Raw genomic sequence first — 17,036 nt, 5'->3', positions numbered from 1 at the left:
AAATAGGAAGGATAACAAGAGGTATTGCTTTCATTTATTCTTATGTCTTGTGTAAATGATCTCCTTCCTGTGTGTACTATATGGGCTATTATTGTTATTATTATTATTATTATTATTATTTGAAATCCCAGCCTTTTGTAGAGGTACAAGTTAACAGAAGCCTTAAAAGCTATACATAAAGGAAGAAAAACCAGAGAAACGGATTGAGGGTGGTGGAAGAGAAGCTTTGGTGAGAATGAAGGAGAAAATGGAGGCAGAAAAGACAACAGAAGCAAGAGAGAATAATTTACAGCAATATCATGCAATTAAAACTGCCTCCAGACCTCTACATTCTCACCTCTCTCTGTCCCCAGCCACCACCCTACCAAGGTCTAACATGCACACAGCAATAGAAGAGAAAAGGTTAAGATTAGGAGAACCAAACCAAACCACAACGAAAAACACCCTCCACTTTTGTGGATCTTTTTCAAAATATTGGTTGTTTTTTTCTTCTTCTTCAAACCTATATACAGGAAAAAACAGGTTCAATAAGGGCAGAATGAACCAGGACAAACATAGAAATAAAAATAATCGGAAAGAAACACAAACAATGAAAGAGAAATCTAATATTAACATTAAAAAATATTGCAGTTTAACACACACTTATAGGAACCCAAACAATAACAATTGAAGATAATAAGGGGACTGAATACTAACTCTACATTTAAAACATACTGGATTTTAGAATTTTGTCATCTTCTTTTTTTGCTTGTCATTTATGGTATTTTAAAAATCTTCCTCTCCAGCTAGACTTGGAGAGAGAGTGAAAGAGAACGGGAGAGAGAAAGAGACATCAAATGAAAAAGAAGAAAAGGAGCATTGGTGAGAGGAACAAGTTGTGTTTCTTGTTGAAATTCCACCCCCCCAAATAAATACAAATCAATGTCACCTCTATTCAGTAATGAAAGCAGAAGATATATCTAACATCTTAAAATTTTAAATATATATATATTTATATTTATATATATGCATTATAAATAATAACCAAGACCTAATAATAACTTAACTACACAGAAAATCCAGCCCACTCATCCTTCTTCAAAAACAAAGGGGAAAAAAAGACACCCCAAAACAAATATAAAAATATCTTGCAATGCTTTTAAAAGTTTACAGTAGCTTTGTGTTGAACTCGTCCATAGTGCTATCGCCTCCATATTTTGTTCAAATGAACTATATACCAGTGGTTATACACACAGGCACGCACAAAGGAAAAAGGGGAAAATCTATTTCTCAACTTATAGTCTTCTTTCGCATTAAAAAAACACAAAAAGAAACCCAAACGTACATACACAACCCAAATAAATAAACAAAACCAGCAAATAAATAATACTGATATATCAATGCAGCACTAATGACACCATAATTGCATCCGGATGTGTGATGTAGCAGATAATTCAGCCGGCCGAAGGGAAATTCCAATGTGGAAGGAAAGGTCTGAGAGAGCAGGTTGAGAAGAGAAGAAGTCCTAACAGCAGTGGCGATGACGGTGAAGGTGGTAGCCAGAGCAGAGCTTGGCAGCAGGTGAGGCTATGCCCCAGAATTGGATTCTTGTCCTTTGTCCTTTCTGCTGATAGCGGCTTTTCCCTAAGCTTCTGTGTCCATGTTTGCTTGACTGTTTCCTTGTATTTTTGTTTCCCTCAAGTTTATGGCTGCCTCTCCAGCCATTTGGGGGGGAAAAAAACCCGATTTGAAATTACAAAAACACAAATACAATTTGAAAAACAATTCGGATGGGAAGAAAGAGATGGGGGGGGGACAGTTCTTATAAAAATCTTAATATGGAATGAGAATAATATGCCATCCTATTCCCTATCCTCCCCCCCCCACCCTCCTCACAGAGTCTAGTTTCACCAGGAGGAAAGGGTGCAGTCACAACCAACGTTGCTTTCCTGGAATTCCAACTGTGACAGGTTGCAATTTCTCAGCTGTTCTCCGCACAGAGCACCAAAAGAAAATTGTGTGTTGAGGGCAAATGGAATGGAGGAGACCCATTTCCTGCAGTGGGAGACAGGAGGCTGGAAGTTCCCCTCCCCCCACCAAACCAGTCCGTGGACAGTCTTACATCACTGGCCTTCCGTGAACAAGCATTCGCGGAGCACAGAAGGTGAAGATGTTGGCTGACATGTTAACTTTTCGGGATAATTCCTGGTAGTAGATTGGAAACAAGTGGTGGTATCAGAAACACAGAGAGAACACAGGAATATAATGGGGATGGTTGAGTCAGAAGCGGGGGAATGTGTTACGGTGAGGGGGAGGAGTTATTGCAAGGAAAGTACTGGGAGGAGGAAACAAAACCCAAACAAACAGGATTTGCCAAAATGGGTTTGTCAATTGTTACTTTTTTTCCCCTTTTATATGTCTGTGTGAGTGTCTATGTGTGTGTGTGTGCATTATTTGTATAGGTATCATATAAATCTATATATGTATATGTGTGGATTATATATATTTACATGTGCATGTATATATATAATTTTTAAATATATATATATATATATATATATATGTATGTATATATATACACACATTGTTTTTCCATACAAAAATTTACTATAGACAGTTTTGTCCTATGGTAGCACTATTATATACACCCATCTAGTTTAGAGGCTAGAGAATACTCATTCATTTGGGGAGTTTTTCTTCACTTTTCTAGGTGATTTTATTGGGTTGACTTAATTTTTTTTCCTCAGTGCATTTATTTAAGGTTGGTCTTGTAAGCCGAGTGATGAGGCCATCTTTGCCTTCTCTTTGCCAGCGGGGAACTTAGTGTCTCCTCTAGACCCATAGTCATTTTTATCGGAATCGCTCCGCTTGCTGTTTGTGCTATGCTTGGTTGGCGTGCCGGGGGGGTGGCTCACCTGCCCGTTCTTCTCGTCTGAAAAAAGTTGTTTAATTACGTCAAAGAAGTTACTCAATGGGCTGCCTGGGTATACAAAACAGAGGAGACAAAAACAAAAAGAAAACAAAGAAAGCAAAAGAGAGAGAGAGGGAGAGAGAAAGAGAGAAGAGAGATAAAGGGAAGAGGAAGAGAAGAGAACAAACAAACAAATGAACAATGGGGTTTTAAACAAGAAGAACATGATGAGCGGTCCAGAGCCACGTGCATGGGGGTGTGTGGAGGATGAAGACAATGAGTAAAAAAGGAAGAGCATCAGGAAGGGAGCACCGCCTAAGCGTATGGAAACCCTGGAGCAAGGAAGGCCCCATTGGGTAGCTGGAATTCTGGCCCTGTTCAGCACATATAGAATATTTATCCAGCAAAGCTATTGCAAGGCATTATGCAGCCCGCTATGCGACAGAATATCACGATATATCACAATGGGCTTATATACAATTCTTCTGAAATTAGCCTAACTGAAGTGAGTCATGAATAATGGAACCTACACATGCTGACTAGGAATTCCATTCGACTGAATTCAAGGAACCTTCCATGCAGGCAAGTGTGCTCAGAGTAACTTAATTATCTATATTAATTAGATTATTAATTTCAAAGAGAGGAGATCCGTGTGCATAAAGGAGGAGCAGGCAAATCTGGTTCTCCTTTGAAGTGAATTTTGCACCACTTGTAAAAGAAAAAAAAAAAGCATTCCTAACCATTTTTCTGTATGAGTACTTTATTTTGTACTTTAATAATGTTACCGAACCTGATTTGCCAGTCTCTGTCATCTGCTGCAAACCAGACTCGCTCTTTAGATTTCATAGAATCCATATGCATCTGGCAAAATGCACAGGAATGAGGAAATGGAAACGCGCACCTACAGCCACAGTGCGTTCTGTGAGCTACAGAAATGCTCTCTGTCTCTTCATTTCATGACTAAGTCCCCAAATCTTAATGGTGTGGTAGACCAGGGGTCTCTAACCTTGGCAACTTGAAGACTTGTGAACTCCAACTCCCAGAATTCCTCAGCCAACTTTGCTGGCTGAGGAATTCTGGGAGTTGGAAGTCCACAAGTCTTCAAGTTGCCAAGGTTGGAGACCCCTGTGGTAGACTGTCTTCAGCAACCCAGGCATGCCATTGTGGTGGTAAAAGGCATTTCTCTCCCCCACATAGGAAGCTATATTTGCTACTAACCCTACCTTGAAAACCAATATGAAAAAAGCAAAGCCAAACTGGTTGACATCAGGACAGGACACGATTTGGAATTACCAGGGCTGCCGGCTAGACAGGGAAGGGTTAAAAAAAATATCCCAGAAGACGGAGCAGTGCAGTGGTGGGTTTCAAATTTTTTTACTACCGGTTCTGTGAGTGTGGCTTGGTGGGCATGGCAGGGGAAGGATACTGTAAAATCTCCATTCCCTCCCCACTCCAGGGGAAAATTACTGCAAAATCCTCATTTCCTCCCAATCAGCTGGGACTCGGGAGGCAAAGAATATATGGGGTCAGTGAGAGGCAATATTTACCAGTTCTCTGAATTACTCAAAATTTTCGCTACCGGTTCTCCAGAACTGGTCAGAACCTGCTGAAACCCACCTCTGGGGCAGTGGTAATATTTGTCTATGGTTGTCAAGAAAAAAACATAGGCATGAAATCACTATGAGCTAAGCTTGACTTGAAGAGGAATTGTTTGTTTGACCTCAAAGGCAATTCCCCTGAATGGTTGAAATTTGAGCAAAATACAAGTTAGGAAAAATTGGATTTTGTTTGTAAGCTGTTAGGGCAATTCCAATTACTTGGGACAGAACAGTCAGATATAAGTAATTTTTTTAAATGAAGTTAGTAAAGTTTTGGATCCATGTGATCTCAAAAACCTGCACTTAAAGCTGCTATGGTGCTGCTATGGTGCTCAGCCACTTGCCTTGTCTTTGTTGAGACAAGAAAGTGAAAAATACATATCTGATCACTTCTTCAACTTGGAGATGACGTAGCAACAGGGCGTTGAATGAAATTTCTCACTGAGATTTGTTTGGGATCATTGATTTTTAGAAAAAATGCAACATTTGAATAAAGATCGGACAATATTATACTAGTGTAAAGCTGCTGCAAATACAAGAAGATTCTCATTGTAAGCTATAGAATTTCCGGAAAATTAATTCGACCAGAGAAACATCTATATTAATTTGTTATTACAAAAGTAACTCAAAAGAAATCAGGAAAATTTATTATTGACATTAATGCCACAGTTTCTTCTGAATACTTTTCCAAATGACTAAGTCTCTTGAGGCTTTATTTTTTGGAGATGCATTTTAATAGATGCATGTGCATGGTTTCGTGCTGATTTACAGCAGGAATGAGTTTAAAATCATGTCACTATCTCATCTGTGAAATGCAAGTAGGTAGTACGTAGGTAAGTAAGTAAATAAATAATAATCTAGTCTATAACAAAGCAGCAGTTAATGACACAATGGAGACAATCCAGTAAGATATTAACAGATTTCTCTGGAGCTAACTGCACATTTTATCTGGGTTACTTGCCCTTTTCAGATTTAGGTGGCTATTTCACAATACTGAAACTCAACAGCATATTTTTTTACTGAAGAAGTCAGACAGCTACTGAAATAAATAAGAGACCAAAGGCAACAACATTAAAATATATTTTGATTATACGTCGAATAGGCATATAGTAATTTTGCTATAGGATTGTACAGGATTTTAGGGGATATTTTCCTGGATGCATTTCATAAGCCAGAATACCTTCCTTTAGTTAATAAAACTGAATAAGCTGAAAAAAGAGTAACACAACTACAAAAAAAGGAAAGCAACACAACGAAATGATATAAGGGCTATAAGATAAGTCGGATCCCATAGACCAATAGACAATCTATAGGAGACTATCAGTTTAGAATTTCTGAATATCAAACAAAATGTCACTGAACTTAACAATTTTCAAACATCATGCATCAAACAAGTAAGGAAATGTCTTTAAAAAATGGCAATTGATTTGAATGCTGTTTTGGTACACCCCATATTTTTTTCTTTACATAATAAATTAAATAAAAGAAGGATTGATTTTATTGTAACCATCCATCCATAACCTACTTCTATAAGCAACTTCTTCATAAATCTGAAATAATACCAGGTTTTTTAATCTGCTGAATAGCTGGGGTCATAAATTTGTTTTTCCAGTGTTCAAAACTAGTCTCTTAGGAGACTAGGAGTTTATTTAGGAGAACACGGAGAATCCACAGTGGAAATGGAATATATTTATTTATTTAAAAGATTTATATGGCCGTCGATCTTGCACAACCTTGGGTAGCTTAGAACGACCATAAAATTCTTAGCTGTAGTTTTTACTGCAACTTGAATCATGTTAAACATTGATAAATGTTTGTATGTATTAAGATTAAACACTTGACCAACTGATTTCAGATGATGGGACCTTTCTCCAATACACTGCAAAAATAAGCCAGAAGGCTAATTCCTACGATAAATGCCTATCTTCCACATTCACCGTTTTCTCCAAAACAATAATCAGACATATAAAGAATTGAAGAGGATGAGTTTCATGAAAGCCTTATGTATAAAAATGATTATATAGCAGGAGGCATAGCAACTTCCTATATCTCAGAATAGCTTATTTGGGTACCTGCGTGGCTTTGGACCCTGTATCTTCATATGCAAAATGAAACCAATGAACAGAGAGTGTGAAATAAAACTGGTAAAAAACACTGTGAGTGCTTCTGGGAAAGGCAAGAGACTATTACACATTTCTAAATTTTCTAAGAAATGCATTCAGCAAGATCAAAGAGAAAAGGAAGTGCAGAAGAAGCATGGGAGAAAGCATGGACACTGAGCTCCACCCACCCAGATCGAAGCAAAAGAGAAGGGCAAACCAAAAAAATGCAGGATAGTTGTTTAGAGGCTTCAGTGTAATGTTAATATTTTAATCTGGACAGAGGATCTACGTTTTCCTCTTTTTTTGCTCGGTAATTTTTCAATCGTATGTGATGCTTGTTTGCTTTCAACAGGAAAGGTTCACCTTTATTATGCCTACTGTGGCGATTTTAATTAGATTAATTAACTGATTTTGATAGAGCTTCTGAAATTTTGATGAAACAATGATCCACGGGAGAAAGGAATGATTAGGGAGTCAGAGACGGCAGCCCTTCCATTTGACTTCGCAGTACCTGAATTGAGAATAAAATAAGTGTCTTTTTGGAAATGGCCAGTTCAGGTTGTTACAGTCACAATTACTGATATTAAATTAAATTAAAAAATTAATCAGGATCTGATTTGCTTAATACTTGGAAAAGAGACCACTGAGAAATCTCAGAATGCGACAGTAAAATTAGAATTAAAGAAATATCTCAGGAGAAGGCTGCAACATGTCACATTCATTGTTCTATTTTTAAATAAAGTTACGAGAATATGCATGTAAAGGACTGAATATTTTCATACCTTAGAATATTATGACTTTACTCTGAGTAGGATGCCTATGTAATTAAAATATTGGTTAATCCTATAAAAAGGCTGGGGATAGTAAGATTTTTTTTTTAAACTCAAAGAAATGAGGAAATGCCACACAATTACGGGTCAGGAAGAAAATACCTGAATATAAAAGAAGTAAATGAGAAAGTGGATGCACTCACAAATGTGGCATAAATAATGTTGCCTTCTGGCAAGATGGGCAAACAAATAAATTTAAATAAATTTAATTTTAAAAATTGGTTCAATGAAAAGAAAGACCCTGCCATCCCATTAAAGCGCTGTGTGAGGAAAAATATATATCAGAATTTCCAAAGAATTAATGTAAAAATAGCCTCCAAATGAATTATATAAACACCCTCAGCTTTGTGATCACAGGGAGCCAGTAGAGTAGCATCAAAGTTTTAAAAATTAGTCTTAAAAAACCAATATAACTATGATCTTGATCAAGACATAGAAGCCCTTTATATTTTTATATTTTGATGCTCTATGCATGGACATATTAGATATAAGGACAACGAGTTTTCAATTGCAAATTACTGACGGTAGATTTGAGATCCTTATTATTATTATTCCCACAAAAAGAAACTGCCAAACTAATCAAGCAAGCAAGCTCTGGGTTAAGCTAAACTCTTCATTCCAATCTTTTCCTTAGCAGTCAATTTTTCCCCCTACTTCTCCAAGACTTGGGAGTGAATAAACTCACGTTGGATAATTTAGAATCTAAACAACATTATACAAAGCAATTGCCCATTAATAAAGCTAGTTTCTGGGCATTTCTCACATGAAAAACTTTGTCTTTATTTGATGTCTTTGGAAAAGCCTGGTGTGGAAAGAGGCATAAAGTGGAATTATTTAATATACTTCCCTAGAACCATTATGAGCTTCTGCTGACAAATTTTCCGTCCCTCTTCAGTCCTTTCTTTCAATTTCCTTCTCCCAGAATTCAGGTATTCACTGAGATCATTGAGAAAAATTATTCCATGTTGATATACAATTGGAAAACTCCACTCTGATAAGAAGCACGGCAACTTTATTCATGTGAAGTTTGAGGCTGAACTAGGAAATCATCACAAAGAGCAGATAAAAATGTCTCAAGAAATTAAGTAAGAATATCTTCTCTGGAAAAAATAGCTTTGGGGGAACTTTATGACTGTATGACTGTAACTTTGTTGCTGGTAATCCTTATGATATATATTGATATATTGACCATCATTTGTGTTGTAAATGTTGTATCTTGATGAAGGTATCTTTTCTTCTATGTACACTGAGAGCATATGCACCAAGACAAATTCCTTGTGTGTCCAATCACACCTGGCCAATAAAAGGGCCTCTGGTGGCTCAGACTGCTAAGACAGTCTGTTATTAACACAGCTGCTTGCAATTACTGCAAGTTCAAGTCCCACCAGGCCCAAGGTTGACTCAGCCTTCCATCCTTTATAAGGTAGGTAAAATGAGGACCCAGATTGTTGGGGGCAATAAGCTGACTTTGTATATAATATACAAATGGATGAAGACTATTGCTTGACATAGTGTAAGCCGCCCTGAGTCTTCAGAGAAGGGCGGGATATAAATGCAAATAAAAATATTTCTATTCTATTCTATTAATAATTCAGGAGTAATAATTCAACAAAAAGTTGTCCTTTCTATAAAACAAAATTGGGCAAGACAAATTTTTGCCTTTGCAATGGTTTAGAATACTGTAGTTCATTAAGGAAATAGTTTTCATATGCCTATGCAAGAAGCTAAGTAGAATTTCTATTTCTATATATAAAGCCACTCTAGTATTATAAATATCTCAGGAACAAAAAGACAAGATCTACATTATGTGGTTTTTCGAAACAAATAAGTTTACTTCCTGCTGGGAACAGAATGCTGAACCAGGTTTCTAGTATCTGATACAGCAAAGAGGTTCTGTATTTGCATATCCAGAACCAGCTGCCAACTGGTAGAACCGGGTTCTTACCTAGAAATTATCATTCCTAGAATGGCTGTTTTCAAATCAAACTGCATCTGGGCAGTGCCCCATCTGGACCTTCCTAAAGCTTAGACTGGTAGAAGTCCCTCCCTACTTTTCACACAATTCCTTTGAATCCCCTTCAGTTCCTGAGACCACCACAGTTCATCCAAAGAAAAAATAAAGCAAAATGGGTGAGAGGATGGGCTGTGTGAATGTTCACACACATGGATGATAAGTAAGTTTCTGACTGGGAGAAAGGTCTACTTGTTACAAGGTGACCAAAGGATAGCTTTTCCAAAGATTCATAGTTCTTAAATGAATGAATGAATGAATGAATGAATGAATGAATGAATGAATGAATGAATATTACACACACACACACACACACACACACACACACGCATGTGCATGCACACGCACACACACTCTGCTGGATTAAGGTAAATGTAATTGCCTGGCATTGTTCCAGACAGGGAATGACCTGAAAAAAAGGCTTCTGAAGCAATTGTTATTCCTGTAGAATGAATTTGGCACAGATGAGGACATGGCCATTTAGTCAGCTCATAACAAAGCTTAATAGTTGGGATTAGCCATCTGAAGGAACATGATAGCAGTGTTCCAATATCTGAGGGGCTGCCACAAAGAAGAGGGGGTCAGCCTGTTTTCCAAAGCATCAAAATGCAAGAGAAGAATTAATGGATGGAAACTAATCAAGGAGAGAACCAACCTAGAACTAAGGAGAAATTTCCTGACAGTGAGAACAATTAACCAGTGGAATCATTCGCCTTCAGAAGTTGTAGGTGCTTCATCACTGGAGGCTTTTAAGAAAAGACTGGACAGCCATTTGTCTGAAATGGTATAGGGTCCCCTGCTTGAGAAGGGGGTTGGACTAGAAGACTTCCAACTCTATTTTTCTGGAGGAGAAAGTCCACAGGTTTAAAACAGACTCTGGAAAGCCAAGAATAAGCCGGTGTCCTGGCTGAATGAAGCCATATGATTTGGGTGAAAGAGAAGGGTGCCATAGACACTAAGGAATGGGGTAATGTTTCCAAAGGACCTTAAGGGTTGGCGGGTGGTGCAGATAATACTACATCTCAGTCTAAATAAAAAGCAAACACTAATGTGAAGAAAAAGATACACAGATAGCAAGGACTGTTTTATCCTTACAAAAAACAAGAGGGAGACTCTCTTTGGAAAGTTTTTGTCACATGTCACAACTACAAAAAGTCAGAAGTAGCTGCTTTTTTGTTTTTAAAAAAGGTTTAACATAAAGAGAATGAGGTAGAGGGTTCCATAGTAGAAGAAGATGGGAGGTTACTGACTAGAAATAAATTTATACTAAAGTGCTTAATGATTGGAAAAGAGAAAATTAGCTTTTGATGATGGAAACAAGAAATGGCAGGAAGATAAACTTTTATTGATGCCAGAATTCAGCCCCGATACTTCAAACTAAGCAAAAGATCAGCTACATGATGGATGAGATGTCGCAGAAGGTCAAATCAATGGTTCTGAAAAAGGTCAAGAAAAGATATTCATTTAGCTGTGCAGAAACTCTAGTGGATAGCTTATAAGAAGCCAGCATTCATTGTTCTGCTTCATCCTAGACAAGTTGTGGAACTGAATCCTGTAAGAAGTAAGATGGAGAGAATTGATCAAACTGTTTTGGTAGATGGAAAATAGATGGTGAGAGTGGAAAGTAAATCAATAGATGTTCAGTAATTTAGTTTGGCAACAGAAGTACTTTCATTGGGCTAAATGAAATAACAGGGTGAACCATGTTTTTCAGGCCACCAAAACATGACAAGTACTTTTATGAGGATTCTAGTCAACACAGGGCTCAGTGCAGGGTTGAAATTTACTTACCTTCCCTACTGGTTCGGAAGTGCGCGCTCACACATGTGTGTGTGTCACGTGCAATTTTGGACCCTCTGTGCATGCACAAAGCCTTCTGCGCATGTGCAGAGGGTAAAAAACAGGTTACTTCCTAGTTAAAACCAGGAAATACCGATGTCTGGGCAGGTGGGCGGAGCCTCATGCTGCTGCCGCTACCAGTTCTCCAAACTACCCACTGCTGCTGCTACTGGTTTGGCTGAACCGGTCCGAACTGGTAGCATTTCACCCCGGGCTCAATGGCTGTTGAAGTTCACCATCAAACAATATAATTTCTACTTTTGAATGGCTGTCTTAGTACGTTTGAGGTAGTTGGTCAGAATATTACTGGATATATTCACAGCAATGAATCTGTATCTTAAGTTCCAGAAGCTAGGGTGATTTTGTCCTCTTTGTTTATGTATGAAATAATCACAGAACTGTATGGCTGTGAGAATAGCAAAGGAAGGCTCAGAGTACCTTCTAGAACCTCAGCCTCCTTAATGTGACATAATGGCTAATATAACATAACCTGAGTTGCCTCAGATGCAGAAAGTCTGAAAGTGAGACATAAGCACACTGATAGTAAAGATGTAATTGGCAAAGAAATGAATATGGGACCCTTAGGAATATCCTGGACTCAGCCACCAGAAGACGGTTTCTTTGATACATGATGGAACAGAAACAACTCCTCCGAGTTTTACATCTGCATTTAAGATATGGAATTGAGATTTCCTGCTTGAGGTTGGTGATGAGTAAACCACTAAAGCAGATTAAAATCACCATGTGATCCAAGGGTTGTAAGATTATATGGACCTTCTAGTGAAAGAAACTTGGAATATACAGTAAGAATCTGAAATGTATGGAATGGTTACATCAACAGAAAGGCACAATGAAGGACATTCAACTGAAGCTGTTCAGAATGCATGGAAGAGATTTTGGCCAAAGATTCTTAAATGGTAGAAGGTTCTCTATTGACTCTATAGAGAGATATAATTATCAGGTGTACCAAGCGAACAATGTATTCATTGTTCTTTCCCAAATAATTTATTTTCAAGCACTTCTTAATGCTAAACAGTGAGCACACGCTGTATAAGAGCTTCTGGGAAATAATTGGGTTACTTGTTTTATTACCAAAAGGTTTATGGCCAACAAGTTCTAAAGGGATAGAATCCCAAGAAAGCTTTTTGGAAAGATATTTACAAGAAAGATGTTTGGGGGGGAAGGGGGGGGAGTCACAAATTACTCCAGTGGAAGCATATCTACCAAGATCTGATCTTTGCAAAAATTAGTTTTAAAAATATGGTATTTATTCAGTTTAATATAAAGGCCAATCTGTATCTCGACAGATATTGCAGGATTGCATTTCCCATCATTCATCACCATGAGCCGTGCTGATTTCAGATGTTAGGAATTGAAGCTAAATCCTGCTTACGCTTTTGTCCCTTCCTTTCCAATAATGTTAATGCAAATGTTAATTCTCTTCTTGGTAATTATTCCAGCACTGGGGTAAGCAGTCCAAAAAGCAGCAGAGGGGGGAAAAAAGGAAAGCAGCCATGTGATTTCCCACTTAGTGACTGCTTCACTTAACAAGAGAGCTGCCAGTCCCAACTGTGGTTGCTAAATGAGGACTATCTGTTTCTGTGCTGGTGTTTGCTATAAACAGCATAAATGGAATGACAGGCACTACCAAAGAAAGAACTCTGAGTTTATAGCAATAGCACTTAGACTTATATACTGCTTCATAGTTCTTTTACAGCCCTCTCTGAGGGCTGTAAAAGTTTACAATGTTAGTGTATTGCCCCCAACAATCAGAGTCCTCATTTTACCGACCTTGGAAGGAGGGAAGGCTGAGTCAATCTTGAGCCGATTAGGATCATACTCCTGGCAGTGGAATGCAGAGTCAGCCTGTAATACTGCATTCTAACCACTGCGCCACCACACTTGAAAAACTTTTATTAAATTTTCATTTAAGATTCAAATGCCATAGAGTATGTCTGATGAAAAACGTACAATTTGGGTGCACTTTTGGACTTTGAGGCCTAAGATTTGGCATGGGACTGACACAGAAGATCAGATCTGGATATTCTGAGCTACGCCTTTTTTTGCATTCCATTTGCATTACCACAATGTACTTGGGAATGATAGTTCAGGAAACTACAGCTTCTGTAGGGCACTGCATTCAGACTATTGGCTGGGGCCTATTATAGGAAGCCTGACTTCACTGGCTGCCATTCTGGGCATGATCTAATAGCTGTATTCATTTATCATGTTAAGCCACAAATTACTGCTCAAACTACATTTTGCCCCGTAAGGTTTATAACACACATAAACTATAGTTTGAAAAATGAAATGGCCGCCTTCACAAATGACCCCAAGCCAAAGTATATTGTGGCTTGGTAAAATGGAGGAGCATTCATATAAGCTGAGACAAGCCATGTGAAAAAAAGGGCTGCCTACCTAATTGGTTGCAGTGCTTTCCTTCTGGAAGATGACCCTTTTGGAAGTCTGAGCAGCTCTGACTTTGTGTAATGGGCTGTGAGAATGACATGGGGAGAGAGGAGGAAGGAGGAAGAGCCTCAGCCTAGACTAGAGGTCTTCAAACTTGGCAGCTTTAAGACTTGTGGACTTCAACTCCCAGAATTCTGGGAGTTGGAGTCCACAAGTCTTAAGGCTGCCAAGTTTGGGGATCCCTGGCCTAGACAATCATCATGCAAAAGATGTCTGAGGAAAAGGGCTGTGGCAAGCAACTCAGATGGGACTCTTGCTAGCTGTTCTGGAAATAAAATATAAAATATATAAAATATATTTCAGTCTTGCAAGGTTCTTTGACTGTAACCTTGCAATGAAAGTAGTGCTAGTACTCATGGTTGCTCCTTCTTGCCTGGATTGCCTCGGAGGGCTGACATTCTGTCATTCTTTAGCTTTCTCCCCAAGCTCAGCATTAAATTTGTGTACATCAACCTGAATGAGTTTTGGATGGTATATCTGTTCTTCCTGGCCCATCTTTTTTTTTTTTAACATTACTTTAATATATTAGGTTTTAATTTTAATCTGTACCAAAGTTGCTGGGTGATGGGCAGCCTTACAAAGTTATCTTAAAATTAAACAGATTTTAAATAAAGAAACACAGGGCTATTTCAGCCATGCTCTAGCACTTCTGGTCAAGAGAAGTTCAACTACTAAACAGATAATTCCCTCAACACTGTCAAACTATTTACTAAATCTGCACTACTATTAATCTTCTCATCGTTCCCATCACCCATCTCCTCCCACTTATGACTGTAACTTTGTTGTTTATATTCTTACGATTTATACTGATATTGTTTCCTGATTGTTTATTTGTAGCCTATGGCTATCATTAAGTGTTGTATCATTAAGTGTTAAATTTGTACCCTATGACTATCATTAAGTGTTGTAAGTGTTGTACCTTGATGAAGGTATCTTTTCTTTTATGTACACTGCGAGCATATGTACCAAGACAAATTCCTTGTGTGTCCAATCACACTTGGCCAATAAAAAATTCTATTCTATTCTATTCTATTCTATTCTATTCTATTCTATTCTATTCTATTCTATTCTATTCTAATCTTTCCACTGGTACTTAACAAATATTTATTCTATTCAAGCAAGTATTTTGCCTTCCAAATGCTGGATTATAATTGATGATAGTTCTACTTTTCATAATTATTTGGATTCTATTTATTTTTTTATGTTTAAAGTTTTATTTATTTTTTATTACTTTTATTAATTTTTTTTTGTTGGAGAACTTTATTGTCACACTAGATTGGAAGAAATAAGATTGAGATGTTCTTTAAACCCTCAATGTGTGTGGCTGTTTTAGTCTAAGTTGCAAAACAATGGGGACTATCCTTTCCTGATCAATGATAAAATGGTAAAGTTTCCCCTCGCACTTACATGCTAGTCATTCCTGACTCTAGGGGGCAGTGCTCATCTCCATTTCAAAGCTGAAGAACCAGCACTGTCTGAATACATCTCTGTGGTCATGTGGCCGGCATGACTAAACGGAACGCACAGAATGCTGTTACCTTCCCACCAAAGATGGTCCCTATTTTTCTACTTGCATTTTTTACATGCTCTCGAACTGCTAGGTTGGCAGAAGCTGGGACAAGTAACGGGAGGTCACCCCATTACGCAGCACTAGGGATTTGTACCGCTGAACTGCCGATCTTTCGATCGAGAAGCTCAGCATCTTAGCCACTGAGCCACCTTAATACTTAATATATTAATATTAATATATTTTAATACTTAAAATATAGTTAGCACCCTGTTGTTCACTGCCTTAGAGGCAGACAACTCAAAGAGATTTGTAGGTTTCTGGCTTTTGTCAATGCAAGCAGTCACAACCTCTGGGTCAAGATATACTAAGAATGGAAATTCTTTATCTTAGACCTCTTAATTTACACAGTCTTGAAAGCTGTTACTTTTTTTACATAGTTTGTTTATATGACTAACTGAAAGTAACACATCTGGGGCAGACTCTATCATCAAACCTCCTTGTCGAAAGCATAATTTAAATGCTGAGTACAATTCAAAAGAGAAGGACAAAACCCTCTATGCAACATTCAATGGTTACATTCCTGTTTCTAAATTTCCTTGGCAAAAATCAGAAGGGGCTGGTAGTACTTTTTCCACCTGACAAGTTGTATTAAAAGCTTATGCCATTAATTAAATTTGTTAGAAAAAGTGCTATTAGGTTCATTCTGATTTCGTGACCAGAGACGAACATGCCTCTCCCTCTTACAATGTCTGAAATTCCTTGGCAAGCTAAATTGATTTTTATCAAGTAGATTTGAGATAACAACTGTAACTTAACAGCTGATGCAAAAAATAGCATAATAATTCATGATCTTGTCTGCATTGATTATATTTCCAATACATTTAATGGAGCTACCTTTGCAGAAAATTGCCAATAAAAGATGAAGACAGAAATCACAGTACAATTTTTTGCTCGAAATAAAATCTGGCTGGCGTCATTCCCAGCTGACATGTCAGGTGCTTGTGGTAGCATAGTTTTGTTGAACTCCTCCAAGACTTTTCTTTTTTGCTTTTTAAAATCGTAAAAAATTCCCATCATTATTTTCAGGAGGGCTTTTTATTTTGCAGGGTTTTATATTCTTTATATATTTAACATTGTTTTGATTATCTAAAAATCTTACACTGAGCAAGGAACATCTAATGCATCAGCAAGCAGAGAAGACAGATATTTATGGCTTTATGGCATTATAAACATTTTGCTGCCTGTCTGATGGTGATCAAAGCATGGAAAATAAAGGCAGCCACGAAGTTTAACAAAAAGTCTAAAGAGACTCCAGAAATGCATATTTCCACAAATATTCCCAAATAGGTAAACAAAGAACAAGTGAGCTTTGAAGGTATGGAACACCAAACACATTTGTGGCATTTGTGGGAAAGTAAAAAGCTGAAGTCAGAGGAAAAAGTATTTGGAGGAAAATCTAGAAGATAGAGGCTGCAGGCAGTCCTAGATTTACGACCACAGTTGAGCCCAAAATTTTTGTTGCTAAGTGCGGCATTCCTTAAATGAATTTAGCCCCATTTTATGACCTTCCTATTGTGATCTAGGCTTCCTGAGTCATTGAAACACTCAAGTAGTCCCAAAAACCTCTTTTATTGCAACAGCTGTGAATTACGTAAGTCACAGCTGAGTCCCAATTAGTTGCAAAAAGTCCTTAGGAGAAGTCGTTCGGGATAATCACCAACCTTTATCTCCCTTGACACGCTGCCAAAGACCTACTTGCCAAAGCCACACGGAGTCCAGAATCAAAC

At 37.8% G+C, this 17,036-nt stretch overlaps 1 protein-coding gene across 1 annotated transcript in view; it reads right to left on the bottom strand.

The window, feature by feature from the left end:
- Positions 1–2,735: 2,735 nt before the first annotated feature.
- BRSK2 (BR serine/threonine kinase 2) overlaps positions 2,736–17,036 on the bottom strand; it is a 495,391-nt gene continuing 481,090 nt past the window's right edge. The window contains exon 19 of the mRNA XM_058157640.1: positions 2,736–2,911. Coding sequence (XP_058013623.1) covers positions 2,736–2,911 — 176 coding nt within the window. The remainder of the gene's footprint in view (positions 2,912–17,036) is intronic.

The sequence above is a fragment of the Ahaetulla prasina genome, chromosome 1 (assembly GCF_028640845.1).
Source record: "Ahaetulla prasina isolate Xishuangbanna chromosome 1, ASM2864084v1, whole genome shotgun sequence".
NCBI classification, from domain to species: domain Eukaryota; kingdom Metazoa; phylum Chordata; class Lepidosauria; order Squamata; family Colubridae; genus Ahaetulla; species Ahaetulla prasina.
Note: the sequence above shows the minus strand (reverse complement) of the source record. Positions and strands in the feature narration are given on the sequence as shown.